The 16,641-nt window shown below is 36.9% G+C and overlaps 1 protein-coding gene across 1 annotated transcript in view; it reads left to right on the top strand.

Moving 5' to 3' along the window:
- Positions 1–16,641, top strand: part of COL4A4 (collagen type IV alpha 4 chain) — a 65,197-nt gene that overhangs the window by 10,500 nt on the left and 38,056 nt on the right. Inside the window, exons 4-14 of the mRNA XM_074153597.1 lie at positions 4,822–4,956; positions 5,889–5,933; positions 7,650–7,766; positions 10,595–10,663; positions 10,888–10,923; positions 11,688–11,750; positions 12,230–12,265; positions 12,438–12,479; positions 13,483–13,563; positions 14,798–14,851; positions 16,071–16,130. Of these exons, the coding sequence (XP_074009698.1) occupies positions 4,822–4,956; positions 5,889–5,933; positions 7,650–7,766; positions 10,595–10,663; positions 10,888–10,923; positions 11,688–11,750; positions 12,230–12,265; positions 12,438–12,479; positions 13,483–13,563; positions 14,798–14,851; positions 16,071–16,130 (738 nt within the window). The remainder of the gene's footprint in view (positions 1–4,821; positions 4,957–5,888; positions 5,934–7,649; positions 7,767–10,594; positions 10,664–10,887; positions 10,924–11,687; positions 11,751–12,229; positions 12,266–12,437; positions 12,480–13,482; positions 13,564–14,797; positions 14,852–16,070; positions 16,131–16,641) is intronic.

The following is a 16,641-nucleotide window of genomic DNA, read 5'->3' on the forward strand; positions in this document are numbered from 1 at the left end:
TATCTGTAAATTAGCATTTTTCATATTAGACATGTTTCCAAATTTTTCAAAAGTTTTGATCTTGTTAAATTATCCCTTCTTTTGTTCTTGAGCGTCTTTCTTTCCTTTTGGTTCCCCTGTCTCACCATACCAAAAATAGTGTTTTTCTCAGTTGCTGCAGATTAGCAAACTTTTCCACATCAAGCAAGACAAAACTCTACAAAATCATTCTTTTTCATAGATTTGAATCAACCAAAAACTGCCAATCAGTGACTTTTTCAATAAAATTAATCAGAGTAAAAGTTAATTTTATTTTATTAGCTAATCTGATGTTAATTATTTGTGGTCTAAAATGCTCTATTTGCAGCGCTCTGCTTTCAACCATTAACAGTGTTTCTTAGTGTCAGTGCCAAATTCTCTCCTGTTCAGTGTTTGTTTAACACAATAGTGACACCCACTGGCTTATTGGATACTTTTTCTTTTCATGGTTGTACAGGGTTAAAACACAAACCAAAGTACACCGTGAAAAATGTTTTCATCACTTCACTGTGATTTGTTGTGCTTCACAGAAGTATCACTGTGAATACTAAGCTGCATCATCAGGTACTATGTTCCTGTAGCATATTGGATCGCTGAAAAATATGTTAAAAGAGCACAGAATTTTCCATTAGTTTGCAGCATGATCTAGATGCTGAGAGAACTCAAACATCAAGAGTCACTATTGCATTTAATTGGCTCAAAATCAGACTGTAAAAAAAGTTAGCTAATACTAAAAATCATTATGCGATCTGCTATTTCTGAACAAACTGAGGATAAAGTAAATGCCATATACTAGTCTGAGCCTCACTCACTGTTTAACCCACAGTCACAGAAAGATTTGCTCTATTAAGGACAAGAGAGTGGATTTAATGCCAAGTTGTGTGCTTTCTCAGATTTATCTCGTCTTGATAAAGTTAATATGTAGAAGGTTTCTTTTGGAGCCTTGACTTACAGTGAAAACTGTTTTGGTCCCAGTCCTACACTGTTACAGTGGGGGAGTGGAAACTTCCCAGAACAGACACCCCTACGAGCTCTGGAAGCTGTGGCTTTGCTGTGTAGTAGACCTGCTCTTCCAAAAGAGGAGAGGACACAGGTGGAGCTTAGAATAGCAGCAGATGCTCCCACCTCACTAAGCAAATTACAAAAGAAAACATCTGTCTGCCAGTGCCTTGTTGTGCACTCCTCTCTTGCCCCCAAACTGCTCTACATTCCTCCCATTCTCTGTCCTGCTGCTGATAAAATGAGAAAGACTGGTTACAACCCAGAGTTTAGTGCAGAATGAAAAAGGACACAATATTACTTGCCTACAATGTGAATCTGTGGAGTTGCTGGGCATTTTCATTTGTGTTCATGTGAACAGAAGGTAAATGCATTCCACATATCACCGGTACAGCCACATAGCCTGTAACATAGGGTACTGTCCTAATTGAAGGCAATAACTGGACTTCTTTTGACTTTATCAATAATGAGAAGCAAGACAGAATTCACTCTAATAGCATGACCCAGTTTTTTTGATTCCCAATTAAGACTCCTTTAAAATACTGTGCTTTCAGACAATTAAGTGCTATAGGCACTCTAAAAATCAGATGCTCTTCAGTGTGTTAGGCAACCAAAAAGAGTAAGTCCAAATAACCTTGGCCGTTGCCTTTTCCAAAAGGTATTAAATGCTTTGCTGAATGATTCTGAAGTATTTGCAGTCTTAGTCTTAGGAAGCATACTTAATTAAAAAAAATATAGTCTTGTTTTGTCAAAACTCAGTTTCTTACTGCAGGTCAAGCCCAGGATATGCTAAAATAACAGACCATAGTCTTGGCATGGGTAGTTCCTGACCTAGACAATTAACAAGGCATTGAAATCCTAAAGGAATTTATTGGCATCAGATGGCAGAGCAGGCATAATATTCTGTTCATTTTAACTGAGCTAATTTGTCATTTCCACATGAGCATGACTACCTTCATCCTCTTTATTTGTACAGCTGTCCTGAGACTGTAATGCTGTGGTAGTCACATTGGATGGGCACAAATAATAGATGTGATAATAGATGTTATGACATGGTATCAGTTTGGTCTTAACAAAGCTCCCAGTCATTATCAGTCTTTGAGCTGAAAGAAAGAGAGACAATCCACCAGCTTCACATGGCATGCTAAAGTTGTATCAGCTGTCAAACCTATTGTGAATTCTGGATTCAGTGACTCTGTTTTATGACTTCACCACCTCCTACTGAAGACATAAACCGTGGAGTCAATTAAATTCACAGGGTAGCAACTAACGAAGACATTTTATCAGCCTAAAGGACTACATGTCCTGGAAGTGTTTATTAGTTAATTATGATAGACAATTACTATAGAATTAATACAATATCTCAGCTTTTTTATGAGTACTATCAAAGTCAGGTTTCTTCAACTGTCCAAAGGATATAATACGATTTGAAAATTTTCTCTTTCAACTCTTGAATGCAGAGTATATAAGCTATGAATTAAAAATATTAAAATTGCTGCAGAACTTGTCAACAAAATGCATCGTTGAGTAAAGGCATTAGAGCATTAGTGGGAAATATCTTACACCTTTTTTTTCCTGCTGATGAGTGTTGCATTTTGCATGGCAACAGCTAGGTCAGGGTACTAAAAAAGCATAATGCTTCCAGTAGAGTGAATGGTTCAAACAGTTGTATTTTACTATAGTATTAGTCTCATTCATTTCACCTCCCTTATACTTGAAATTATGCTTTAATTGACATGGTTGCCCAGTCTTTTTTTATCAAATATTTAAAGGGTGTAATAGCTGCTTTAAGAGTACTTCAATGAATAAATTCAGTTTTACAACAGTGGATGTGCAATGCACTGCCAATAGACAGGCTGCAATTGTTCATGCAAGCAAATACTCAAATTAAACACCCAGAATCCTGACTGTCAATTCATTGTTAACAAGGATAAAGACTCAGCAGATTTTAATACTAGTAGCCTTTAACTTGCACAATATTTTACACTGCTCAAATTATGGTATCAGAAAATTGTAACTGTTGCTGAAGACGACATGCTAATTCTGCCCTGGAAGTTTTGCCAGTGGCTTCACTGGAAGCAGGATCAAGGTTTAAGTGAGAGGAACCAGTATCAGCAAATGGAACAGGAGTTGTAGGAGGATACTTTTTCAGGAAAGCCTTATTTGTAAGTGTAGAACTTCTTTTCCTAGCCTCTGGACTAAATTCCTGTTCATAGCTTCAGGGCCAGTGATGATCCAGTCCTGCTTCCAGTAAAGCATAAGCCTATAGCATGTTCCTGTTCCAAGCATGTAGTAAGTTACCTTCTCATTACTCTGTTTCTTTGCTGATTTGATTGGATGATGAACCCATACATTCCTTCCCTTCGTGTCTGACTGTTAAATCACACTGATTATATTGACATATTTTAAGAGATAAGTAGAGAATAAATAAAAAGAGGTTTAGGTCCCTGCTTGCAATTCACAAGATAAGATTTTGTTCAGATTCAGTCTGTTGAAATGTTTACACCGAGAAGCAAGCAGTTCAGTTCTGTTGCTTCAACATAATTTGACTCCTGAAGCTAACGCATCTGCTTACAATCACCTTTGATTTTTGTCATTTTGTTTTCCTTCAATCCATTCATAGAAATAAACATGGTCTGTCATTTCTGTGAATGGAGGCTGCACTGAAATATCCTTTACTGCCCTCAAGTGGTCTTAGAACCATATGCTTTTCTCGGGAATGCATGGGGCTCCATTTTGCTTTCTTTTTTAATAATGTGGTGTAATTGATTGATGAATTCTGAAAAGAAAGCAAAACACTCTTCAGTTGGGAAACAAAACAAGTTATAGCTAAACAAAAATAATGATGCAGAATAAAAAAAATGAGTAAGAGAAATAAAGACCTGTAAATACGTAGGTTTTTGTAGGGTGAAAGTGTAGAGAGCTCACATGTGAAGTCTGATTAGAAAGCTTGCTTTATTCAGCACTTTGAAGCTATGATTTAATAGTTGTTTAGCAGCAAGGATCAAAAACTGCAAGAAATCCAAAACAACTCCACAGCAATGCTATAAACTGAAAAATCCAATTGGCATGGGAAGTATTTTTACTTCAGGAGAACTTATATTACCTTGGAAAAGTTAGTAGAAATACATGAAGATGGTCTGTATGGTACTGTAGGTACAGATGCTCAATTTAGAGTTATTTGTAGATAAATGACTCTCTGCAACCAGCTAAACCATTTTAACACAATCTATTAAAATTAATACTTCCTGTAAATATGTTGACCAATAACTAATCATTTTTTTTCTGCAGGAAACTTCACAGCTTTTAAATAAGGCATTAAGATCTGAGAGTGACGGTGGAAGATAAGTGAGCTAGGAAAACAAGAAAATTAGCATATAGCCTGACTTGAAAGAAAGAGGGAACTATCTCTATTTGTTCTAATTGTGTCAAGGTCCCTTTGTCTAAAATGAGCTATCGCTTCTCTGGTTGCAAAAATATGATGCTCAGTGGAATCTTATGCTTGCAGAAGGCGATACTTACATTGGTAGAGCCAGGAAAACTTGCAATTTATCCCAGGCATCTCAGGGAGGAGACCTGATGAAGGTGAAAAGAAATTTTCAACTTGAGCAAGTTGTTAAATTTGAAGGTCACGTTCCTATAACATCTAATGCATGGAACAGATCTGCAGGCTGTACAGCCAGCCTTTTGAATCATGAGTACATATAAATTATAAGCCATGTTTTATCCATACAGTCATCTCCAAAATGCTGCCTGCTGTGAGGTTTACAACAGTAGTCATTAACTTCTTTGGACTCTTTTCAGGGTCAGCCTGGTGAGTTGGGAGCTCAGGGTCCGATTGGGTCCTTGGGATCTACAGGACCAGCTGGTCTGCCAGGGGAAAAAGGACAGAGGGGTGAGAATGGGCAGCCCGGGCCAGCTGGAGAAAAAGGGGATAAGGTAGGAAACACCATCGACAGCTCTTTTAGGTGTATACAGTATGTGATGTTAAATATTGGCAAGTGAAACAGAACCCGAATGATCAAAAAGCATTTGCCAAACTATACTCTTGCTCACACAAAATTCTCACTGAAATGAATTACAGCTTTCTTTGAAAAATTGGTTCAGGGGATTTTTTTTGCTGTGGATTGCAAAATTAGAACTGTCGGAAGACATAAAATAAAATGAAACAGACCCAATCTCTGATTGTTATATACCATGTCATTCTCCTTAACCTCAAAGAAGGCTGTGCAAGGAATGTGGAGCTGGAAGGAGGAGTATAGTGCTTTTAAAAGTGCTGCACACTAAACAGAATTTTTTAATCAATAATTAATGTATTAATATTGATTAATCCATAATTAATTTATGAATTATAAATTGCAGTTCAGGTCCAAATCTTTCATAGCTGTACAATCTCTGTACTTTATATTAGTTTTAATGGTCTAATTCCACTGATCTCAGTGGATGACTGAAATCACTAATGTCAGTATCTAGCACACCTGAAATGTAAGCCCTGTAAATAGAAATCATGCTGCTGGTATTATCAAAACAGGATCAGTGTTGTGAATTATGTACAGAATTATTTCATAAGTTATAGGCAACTTCCCCTTCTTTGTAATTTCACAATCTTTGGAGAATGAATTAATATGAGCATTAGACATTTGTCCTGTACTGTACCATCTGTTCCATGGGTAGCTATAGGCACTAGTCTCCTGCTTAGCCCATATAACTTTTTTCAGATATTTATTTCTTAAAATTATGGCTTTTGATTCATATTTCAAACAAGACTGATACTTGTTTCTCGCTATGTAGTATTACATATTCTTGCTTTTCATTCTTTTTAAGAGTTAATGACCTCTGCAACTTTGCTTTTTCATGTCACCTGTTTTTAGGGCCCAACTGGAGTCCCAGGATTTCCTGGTTTAGATGGTGTTCCAGTACGTATTGAATGAATATTGCTTTATAAAAATGAGTTTCTATAAAGTCATAGCAAGTCCTCTAATAAAATACCACACTCAGTAAATTGTTTGGCTGTATACCTATTGATACCATGTCACCTACAGAATTACACATTTTTCAGAAATGTAAAATAGCCAGGCTTCAGCTATGTTTACTATCGATAACAAACTCCAAAAATCCCAGTGAGGTAAGTACATAATTTTTATGCAGGAGTGGGGCAGTGAAGGTAGAGACCAGCCCATGTCCATGCAGCGTGTGTCAGTGCTAGGATTAAAAACAATGAGTTTATTTTCCTCGGGTTCTATAGCAGGCTGTAGTCAGCTTGCAAGCATTCTTAACATCTCCGAGAATAACTCAAATGATGTACTGTTTTCTGTTGAAACATTCTGATTTTTGCTTGTGGTCCTTTGCAGGAAAAAAAAAAGCAACAACTGAGTCACATAATTTTAACCTGAAAAGGGACTGAAGAAGGAAAGTGGGTCCTAAATATATCTTTAATAAGCATATGATTGTATAGTTTTCTGAATGTCTTCTTCAGTGTGGAAATGGGTGTGGTAAAAGAAAGATAACATTTCTTAGATACAGTATTTGAAAAATGCTGTTTAGTAGAACTGAATTCCTATGCTGTTTTTCATTTCATATGGATCAAAGTTAAAGTGTTGAATTTTGAAAGTGAAAACAGAACCAGGAACTGAGTGGGTGTCTCAGCATCTGCTTGTCAGCTGTCCATCCTTGACAATGGGGCTGTTGCCAGAATGTCTGTATAATGTAGAGGTCACAAGGCCAAAATTTAGCACAAAAAAGAAGAACTCCCAAGAAATGTCGATTCTTTTTATGAAAAATGTTAATGCAAAAAACAGTCTCCACAAATTGGGGTGAAGAACCTTAAAGATAAGAAGAAAGTAAAACTGACAAAAATATTTCAGGCAAATGGCCATCAGGATACTTTCCTGATGATTTTTCAGAACTCCTCCTCTCCGCCCCCCCCCCCCCCCCTAAAAAAAAAAGGGTAAAAATTACTATTTGTTCCTTATAAAAATGTTTAGTTCTGTCAAAATAATTTTTCCTCCAAAGGAAAGATCATTCCAAGGAAAATCTCACTATTTGTATTGCCTAGTCTCTAATTTGCAGTAGACGTAACCCCTGTCTGGACATTGGTTATTCCTTGCCAGGTTAGAAAATCACTTCCTCAGTTCTTGAATGTATAAGGCACCATCTCTGCAATTACTGTATGCTTGAGTCAAGCTGTGTCCTGTTTTCCCTTGTTTTGTCCTATAAATTAAAAATTATGAGGCTGCTTGAGATGACTTTTATGTATTTCTTCAGCTTTCCTTTACAGCCACAAGAAAGACTATAGTTAGAGGGCCAGAGCTTTCTCTGAGAAGATAGCATGTTACTTTTTGACTCAAGTTGAGAGCTCAGTCAGGCCCTTCTTAACAAGTGCTGTCCCTGTAATATTTGCTGTGCATCAAAGAACAAGATATAAAATACTTATTTTGTTAGACATGAAAAAAATTCTGTTGATCACAATAGAAGACATTTCTAATGGAAAGAGTATGAAGCTGGGACCACTATGAGATGTCCTCTGTTTCAGATCTGAGATATTTGTTTCTAAACTGTTCTGTTAATTTAAAAAGTAATCCCCTGTTTATCATCGGGTATCTCTAATAAATATTAAACTATCTATCTTTCAGGGATTACCAGGAAGTGAAGGACCCAGGGGCAAGCCTGGTTTAGATGGCTACAATGGCTCTAGAGGAGATCCAGGATTTCCAGGCGAAAATGGCTATAGTGGACCAAGAGGTCCTTATGTACGTGAAAGTCATTCCTACTGTCTATGAATACTATATATATACATTACTATTCCAAGCTAAGACCTCTTAAAATTAAAGGAGTTTTAGACTATGCCACTAGCTTTACACTGCACAATGAATTTCCAGGTATTACTAAGGTTAATGGGAGTGAAGGACACTTGGTGCCTTAACAGATTAAGTTTAAGCTTGAATATGAAATAAGTTCCTGTATCCTTAAAGTATGTATGTCTACCTTGTGATTTAAATTCTACTTTGTTTCCCCAGTATGTAACCACACCAAAGCTAATAGCATTTCATGGAAGTACAACTGAGAAGGAGTAGCTTGAAACCGTCATACCATTTATCAATACTTGAAATTTCTTAAAAGTCTTTATAGTAGGGACATACCCGAGATGAATTAGCGATAAGTGGAAGCTTCAATAAATCCACGTCCTGTAACACTTGAAGATTTTTAATGGTTGATCACATACGTATTAGTAGATCTCTTCCAAAATCATGGTCCTACAGTTTCATGTGCCACTTCTTACACATACCTATTCAAGACTGCTCTGTGCACACCTAATCTTTGCCTGGTTGTTTATCTGTATATATAGAGATCATTTCAGTTAAAATGTTTAAAATTAGCACTTTAATATTGTTTACTTTTGCTGTTAAAATGGAAAGCATTTTAAAATTGTTTAAATGGTTGTGTTAGCAGTGCTCTTCTAATGAAGATAAAACACAGATTCCTGTCCGTAAGGGATATAAATTACTGTAGCTCCAAAGAAATTTTGCTGAACAGATCTAGTCTCCAGTCTTTGACTTTTCATGGAAACAAGTTTTAGTTCTGAATGATCAATAGCTAATTAGTTGGTCTAAGAGCTTCCCTGAAATTTTCTAAATAAAACAATAAAAACAACTGCAATTTACACGAGAAGTCAAATGTGTTTAATAGGAGCTAAATAAGATGCTGATTCAGCCGTAGGGAATAAAAACCTGTGTGGTGGGTACCAGAGAGAAAAGATGTTATCAAAACCATAGCAATTAGAAAAAACATACAATTTCAGTCTTGCACCTATAATAAATGCTATCAAACACACACCCTTGTTATTATCAAAACTTGATAATAACCTCATTTGTTATACCTCTCAAAGTAACCTATTAACCCTCTGAATGGTAAAATGACTTCTGCTCAAACGCTAATTTTACCTGTATTTTCTTACTTACTATGGCTTTCAAAATTGTTTTGCCTTTTATAATTAGCCAAATGACATAAAGGAAAAAATGAGGCATGGGACAGCCTCAGGATTTATTTACAGCATAAATCCTCCCAATTCCAAGAGCATGCTCTTTGGCAGACCTAGAGAAGTACTTGCAACCTACAAAGAATGGGAGACACAATAGGCATGTAGCTTTGGATATGCACACTAAAATTCCAGTGCAAATTAATTTAGCTACCCAGAAAAACAAGACATACTAACCATATTTGCTTGTGTACAAGAATGCTATTCCAGCTTCTCTATGCATATTGCCTATTTTTAAATCAATCTGTTGCACCAAGTACAACTTGACTATATATTACAGCTACCATTACTAGTTTATTCTTATTTATAATGTTGTCCCATATAATTTTATTTAACACTATGAACACATTTATCATCTTTACTTGTTACATTGTAGAATCTGTACATTTACCTCACCAATAAATTGGAAAAGAAAGTAGTTTCTATTTGCAAACCCTTACCTAAGTCATAGAGAAGGTAACAAACTGAATCTACTAAAGATGTTTTATCACACAAGAGATCACATGTAAAATAACCAAAGACACATGTTGATGTGTTTAATGTGTTCCCCAGCAGCTGTTGTTTGACCTGTAATCTGCATCCAGTCTACTGTCGCTATATCCAGCTGCAGACAGCTGTAACTCTTCTTTTTATTGTACTATTCCACGGATAAGTACTTTCCCTGTTTCACTCTGACTTCAGGATTTGAGCAGTCAGCATATAATATCAGGAAGCCAGTACAGTTTTAGAGTGGTTAAATTCTATGAAAAACAGTATCTCATTTTCTTGAAATCAATAGTTAAGTGGTACATGTGGATTTAAAATGAGAAAACTTCAGTAATAGTGTCTTATATATCTGTTCTTCAGATATGTACACATTATGCTCTTAACAGTCAGTTGAGCATTACCATTAAATTTTTGCAAAAGCCAAATCAGATTGAGGGTTTGAGGGTGCTAAGATAAGCAAGTTTTATAAAGGACTCCACAGTAAGTACCATGGAAATTTAGTTTTTTTTAAAAAACAGGGCCTTTAGGCATCAGATATTTTCCTAAATAGACTGTGAAACATATTTCCTAATAGATGGAAATGTTGAAGATGATGCATGTAACACAATCCATACTTTCAGGTTTTTAACTGTATGCAGAATCACACTAGATTCTCCTAAATCATAGCATGAACTTTTGGAGAAGGCAGAGTGCTAATACTTAAAACCACCGACTCATGGAAATAAAAGGTAGGCATATCAATATACATGATACTGAAGGGAAGATTTGTGAAGACTGTAGAATATTGAAGTACCCAAGAGCTAAGGAGCATCTAATGGAGTCAAGAAGCTGTGAGGAGCTGTTTTGCTCAACTTTACAGAAGGCAATTTTACCTTTAAGGCTCTTGTTAGATAAAAGAGCTGCAAAACAGTCATGCAGTAATGATGGTTCTAGTGGATTACCTAGTGATTTATGGACACCAGAAAAGCACAGTCTGAGAAATTATCATTCAATCTCCATAGAAGTGTAGGATATCAGTAAGTGGATCATGTTTTAAAAGACTTTTTTTCTTTAAAGGGAAATCCAGGACAAAAAGGAGAAAAAGGAAATTCAGTGTATGTTTCATATTTTGGAAAAGGACCTCCAGTAAGTATCTGATTGTGAAAAAAATCATATCTTCTAGGAAAACATATATGGCAAATGTAGTTGTTCTCTTAACTCCTCACTGTTTAATTAAGCTTGATGCAAAAAAAGATTAAAAGCAAATACACAATTGGAACAGAAAGCTTGTGATCTTAATAGCTATAAAGCTAGAAAATACCCACAACAAAGCTTATAATGATTCATTTGTTAAATGGTTGTCGTTACAGGGAAACAGAGGAGATCCTGGTCCCCCCGGCATGCCCGTAAGTAGTCAGTGGTTCTATACATGCTTTTTGTCTTGAAGATCTTTGAACTTTTCCTTCTTAGTACAGTAAAGAAATATTGGGGTTTCTCCCTGCCTGCCTTAAATAGCAAAATTCCAGAATGAAGTGGAACTTCAAGTCCTTATAGTCTGCCCCCATGACCAATACGTGCTGGCTGAAAAGGAGCAGAAACAGACCCTACCCATCTGCATTAGCTGTGCATTGAGCGGTTGTCACCCTGGTACTTACAGTTTGCAGAATATTTGGTCTTTGAAATTCAAGAGGCATAGAGATGGGACAACTTCTTCAACAATATCTGGTGGATCTCCCAAGAACATGTAGCACACTATCATATCATGGCCATAAAAACGTGTGAGAAGAAAAGACACTTTAATTTTGTTGCTGGCTTACACTTTTAATGGCTTTGGGTTCCTCTTCTTATGCCCTTTGAAAAAATATTCACTGATGAACTGTATTAAGCCCCCACACGGTAGCACAATTACTGACAAAGTATTCTTTCAGTCCATTAATAACATAAAACTGTACATTGTCTAGTATCTGCACAGCATTATCTGGAAACTGGTCCTGAGTTGCTGTAGTGACAGTGAGGTTTCAGGCATGGTATAAGCTTCAGGCTGTGGGTGAAATGCAGTCACCAGGAGACTGACTCCAAGCGATGCAGGCATTTTGGAGGGACTATTTTTGTGGAGAAAAGAGTAAGCTCTTGGTATTTTCACAAACAGACCTTTTGCCATCTTTTCCAGGGACCTAGAGGGTCAAGAGGTACAACGGGCCCATCTGGATACCCAGGACAACCAGGCTTGCCTGTAAGATCACCGCAGTTATACAACCTTGCATTTTCAGGATATGCATAAATTCTGGTCTACCAATTTTAGAACTTGCCTTAATATGAATCAAAGCCTAGAAATAATTTTTGAGGCAGATGGTAAAAAGAGGTTTTTGCCTTACCTTATGAGTTTGGAAGTTGAAGAATTGGAGCATATGTTGTTCCTTCCCATGCCTGCATGAATGTGTTTCATCCCAGTAGACTGCGGTCATGGAGAAATGCTGCTAGCGCTCTCTCCTTATTCCCTTTCCCCAAGGCCACCTTGTGGGAGACAGGACAGTGGGAACCCAGAGTTCAGCCCTTGTGAAAGCAGTGACCAGGTGAAGTAAATTGCACTTTGGAATAGGTACATCCCAAGAGGAAATTCAGCCGCTAGGTGCAACTGGCAAGAGGAGGTAATTTTCAAAGCAAAGCTGTCTAAATCAGACATATTAACTTTTTCTTCATTCTCTTTCAAAGGGTATTCCAGGTTACCCTGGTTTGCCAGGTGAACAGGTAGGCAATGACTTTTCCTGAAGCTGTTAGTGAAATAATAGATTATACAAATATTTGAAATGTCCCCTATGGTTAATTTCATAACCAAGTTTTTCAAAGGGGTTATTTGATGAAATTCTAATGTTAGCATTTTCTGATTATCTTCAAACTGCATACATTTTTTGTCAATTAGGGAAATCCAGGTATTGGAGTGGATGGACAAAAGGGGGAGCCGGTAAGAAAACAAATATCAATAAAGAAATATTAATAATATATTATTAAATATATTATTGCTGTAGAGTTAAAAGTATAATAAAGTCTTGTTGGGTTCCCTGGAACCCATTCATTTGTGGCTGTGTGCTCCCACTAATCATGTTACAATGGAAGGAGAACTAATAGAAGTTACTGAATCAATCAATTCTGTGTAGAAGTGATTACTTCAGTGAGCTGTATACAAGAATCAAGCATATTCTGGAGGTTTTGAAAAGGAACAATCAATATGTTAGCATTTACATAGCGATTACCTTCTGTACGTACACTGCCTAAATAATCACAACAGTACCCTCCAGTAACAGTGGCTGTACCAGATCAGTCACTGAATCTCATCTCTTGCTATGTCCAGCAGATGCCAAGAAAGTGTAAGAGAAGGATAAGCATGTAATAATAATTCCTCTCCCAGTCTCCACCTCTTAGCATACTCAGGACTTATAGAACCAATGTGGAATATTTGATTTTCTTCTATGAATTTGTTCAGTCATTTCTTAGAATTCGTACAAGTTTCTAACATGCACAATGTTCCATAGGAAATTAACAATTTCATCTTTACATTCACAAAGCCTTAGCTCAAAGGCTTTGGTCTGGTACACCAGAGACTGTATATACACACGAGAGACTGTATATACACACAAGATCTGACAATCCTGTAACCACCTCCACAGCAGACTCAAAGCAGGAGCCACGAGTACAGACTTCTCATTTATTTCTTTAGCCATAACATTAATTTTAATGACTGAGGAGAATAGGAGGGGATTAAGATCGTCAACCTTGCTCATCTGGGAAGACAGTAGAGAGGCTAACAGATCTCAGTACAAACCTTTATTTATCTATGGGTATTAGTACAAGTACACATTCAATGAGTACAGAATATGTAGTGCTGTAGTACAGCAGGAAAACATGCTGAGTCTCTGAAATGCTGCATGGACCAGAATGTCTCTCTGCTGTTCCTTTGGCTTCCACAGGGTGACGTTGGACTTCCTGGGCCACCTGGGTTACCACTGTTAGTTGGACCTCCTGGAGCTCAGCTGTTCAAAGGAGAAAAGGTGTTAATTTGTCTTCATATTTAACTGTGCTCAATTTAGCAAGTACAATCCTCTGATACAAGTTTTGGACGGATGGCAGAAGACAAATCTTTCTTTCTGTAATAAACCATCAGCTTCAGTAGAAATCCTGGTCAGCACCCATCCTACAGGCTTGCAGGAGAGGAGAGCCCATATGTACTTTAGCTCATGTCCTTGAGGGAATACTGTCCTGATGCAGGAAGGAAATACTGCTCTTGCTTTGGTTTTCTTCATTTTTTGTCATTACCAAATCATATTTCGGGCATCTCAGGTAAAGTTGTTTACTTTGGTATTGAATCTCTTTTGTGGCTCTTCACTAACACTTTTATTTTTCAGATCTTTGGCAATTATTCTCTTTGAGATTTCTCCAGTGTAATGTTTTGAGCTATCAACGCTAACCCTTCTAGGTTTCTCCTTTAATATGAAAACTACCTGTGATTTTGTTGTCTATTTTTAATGCAAGTTTCTGTTATTTAGTGTACTTCAACATCACATCTACTGTAGCAACAGCTGTGTACCTTAAAAAATTAGAATGTTTGCTTAAAAAGAACAAGAGTTACAAAAATTGCATTATGGAGCCCTATATTGGAGTCTTTGTGTCCTCAAGTCTGATTTGCTCAAATACACAAATGAAAAAGTGAATTTGGCATTGCCAGCCCTTGCAGCCTCAACTCAGGGAACTCATAGATTTCACATATTGGATCTTAGGCTTTGATTATGCAAATGGTGGCTATGTACAGGTGTACGAGGAAAAGGGAAAAGACCAAAAGAACTTATATAAACCCCCATACTGCTGTGCAACACAAGACATGATCGTGACCACGTAGCCAGCCATGCACATCCCATTCAGATTGGGGCCATGCATCGAAGTGTAGATTTATGCATGTGAATACTTGCATCAAACTAAATAGAGCAGCAAACAAAGAAGAATTACTGTTACACGTTTGCAGGAACAAAGCCCCAATTAGCAGGTCCCTGCAAAGATACATCTATCTCACTCCACAGCCATTATAGTGATTTGACAGTGTTAACAGAAATAAAAATCAGTACATAATTGTTTTTCTGATTTTCTTCTGCCTGGTACACATTGAGGAACAGGCCCAGTGCTTAAGAAAATAGTATTTAACAGTTGTAATACAGGACTTAAAAAAAGTTAAACAGCACATAGACATGTCCTGCATATTAACATACACAAAACCTTTCCTTGTATATGTAGGGCCAAAAAGGACTACCTGGAGTAACAGGATACAGAGGGCCACGTGGACCCAAAGTAAGTAATATGATTATTTTTTTTTCATGGTGCTGGCAAAGTCCTTCTCTTGTTATTACGTTAATCTTTTAAAGTACAAGGGGATTGAAGAAATAACAGCATTTGTGCTGTGAAGTTTAATCACCACCCAAATCAGAGTGAAAGTAAAAATATTTCAAAACCCTTTGGAAAACGTTTCTGAGTCTGTTTTATACGTACCTATTGAATGTTGCCTGGTAGCAAAAGGTCAGTGTTGTTTTCAGTTCAGCTATTGACGCATAATGGACTGAGACCGATAAGAAAACAGAAGCACAGATTATTTTTTCTCAAGAGGAGAAATAGAGAAGATCTCCATGTATTCTTAATGGGGCATGATGTATGTTTCCCTAAGTATGTTAGGGAAAGACTTTAACTTCACATTATAGGTATCCTCAAGAGTAGAGAAGGCAGAGCCACCTGTTTGGAGAAAGAGTCGCTGTTTGCTAGCTATTCTAGCTTTTCTTTTCTGTCTGTCAGCATAATTAATTTAAACATTGGTAAACATCCAGTAAGGAGTAGCAGCCACAGAAAAAGATTCTGGAGTCTTTATTGCTAATAGATTTGGCGGAGGAAAATCCCCGGGCAGGAAACTACCAGATCTCAGAAAAACAGAAGATAATTGGGCACAAAAGAATGAGTCTATGTTAAAAACTTATTTAGCTTTGTAGGCACAAAAGAAGAAACAAGAAGCCTGGACATCACATTTATGAGTTCTAAGTCTAGCACTTTTTCACAAATTCATTTTGCATCATAAAAAGACCACTGTTTCCACTTAGCACTGGAAAAGGAGACAAAACTGATCCTTTTATAGCAGATTTACTCTGAAAAAGATGGGCTTTATATGCTTGCTCCAGTAGTAGCTGTCCACGTAGATAATAGTACACTTGTTAGTTATAAGTAGGAACTGAGAAATTGACTGATGCAGGCCAAAAGATGCCCAAAGCTTTAAAAAAAAAAAAAAAAAAAGATTGAACTGCTGAAAACTCATTAAGCTTGGAGAAGAGACTATAGCAGGTTCCTTGAATAACTGAAGCTACGTAGGCACTGATAGTGCTGTATGAAGTAAGCCCCAGTGATTGAGCCTAGCAAGTGAATCAAGAACCATTAACCTAGTATAACTTAATAAATATGCACAAAATCAAAAATTTATGGCAAACTTCACTCAGCATCTTGTTTAAACAAAGTATTTTGAACGTTCCAGGGTGTACTTGGGAGAGGAGAAAAAGGTGAAAAGGGCATTCCTGGATTCCCTGGATTGCAGGTAAGGAAGCTTCAGAATAAATTACTTCACAAATTCACTATAATTAGATTCATAATATATTTAGCAGTTTAAGTTTGCCTTTCCAAGGCAGATTTTAAGGATTTTTTAAAACTAATCTATCATACTATCTGTATAGAATACTTTGAAGTCCTGCCCTGGGACTCACCATGTCTCAGACTTAAACATAAGTTCATACAGATTTTCTGTTCTTGGAAAGAAAGTGAATCTGTAGAGTTATCCTCTAAATATTTAGAGCTGCACAAAGCTTCTCTGGAGTAGCACACTACTAAGACAGTAATTTTAATGTATTCCATACCTGCCGATGGCAGTTTTTTACAGGAGCTCATGCTTGATTTACATAACACTATTCACATGGAGCAACATGTCCGCTACTGTGCTTTGGCAAGATGATAAAAAAAATTAAGTTAAGACCTGTCTGGTTTATTTTGGGCTATAATTCAAATTCATGCCCATCTCTCATATAAAGTATTTGAAAATACTTTGCAAAGTT

Source organism: Numenius arquata, chromosome 9, assembly GCF_964106895.1.
Source record: "Numenius arquata chromosome 9, bNumArq3.hap1.1, whole genome shotgun sequence".
Classification (NCBI taxonomy): Eukaryota; Metazoa; Chordata; class Aves; order Charadriiformes; family Scolopacidae; genus Numenius; species Numenius arquata.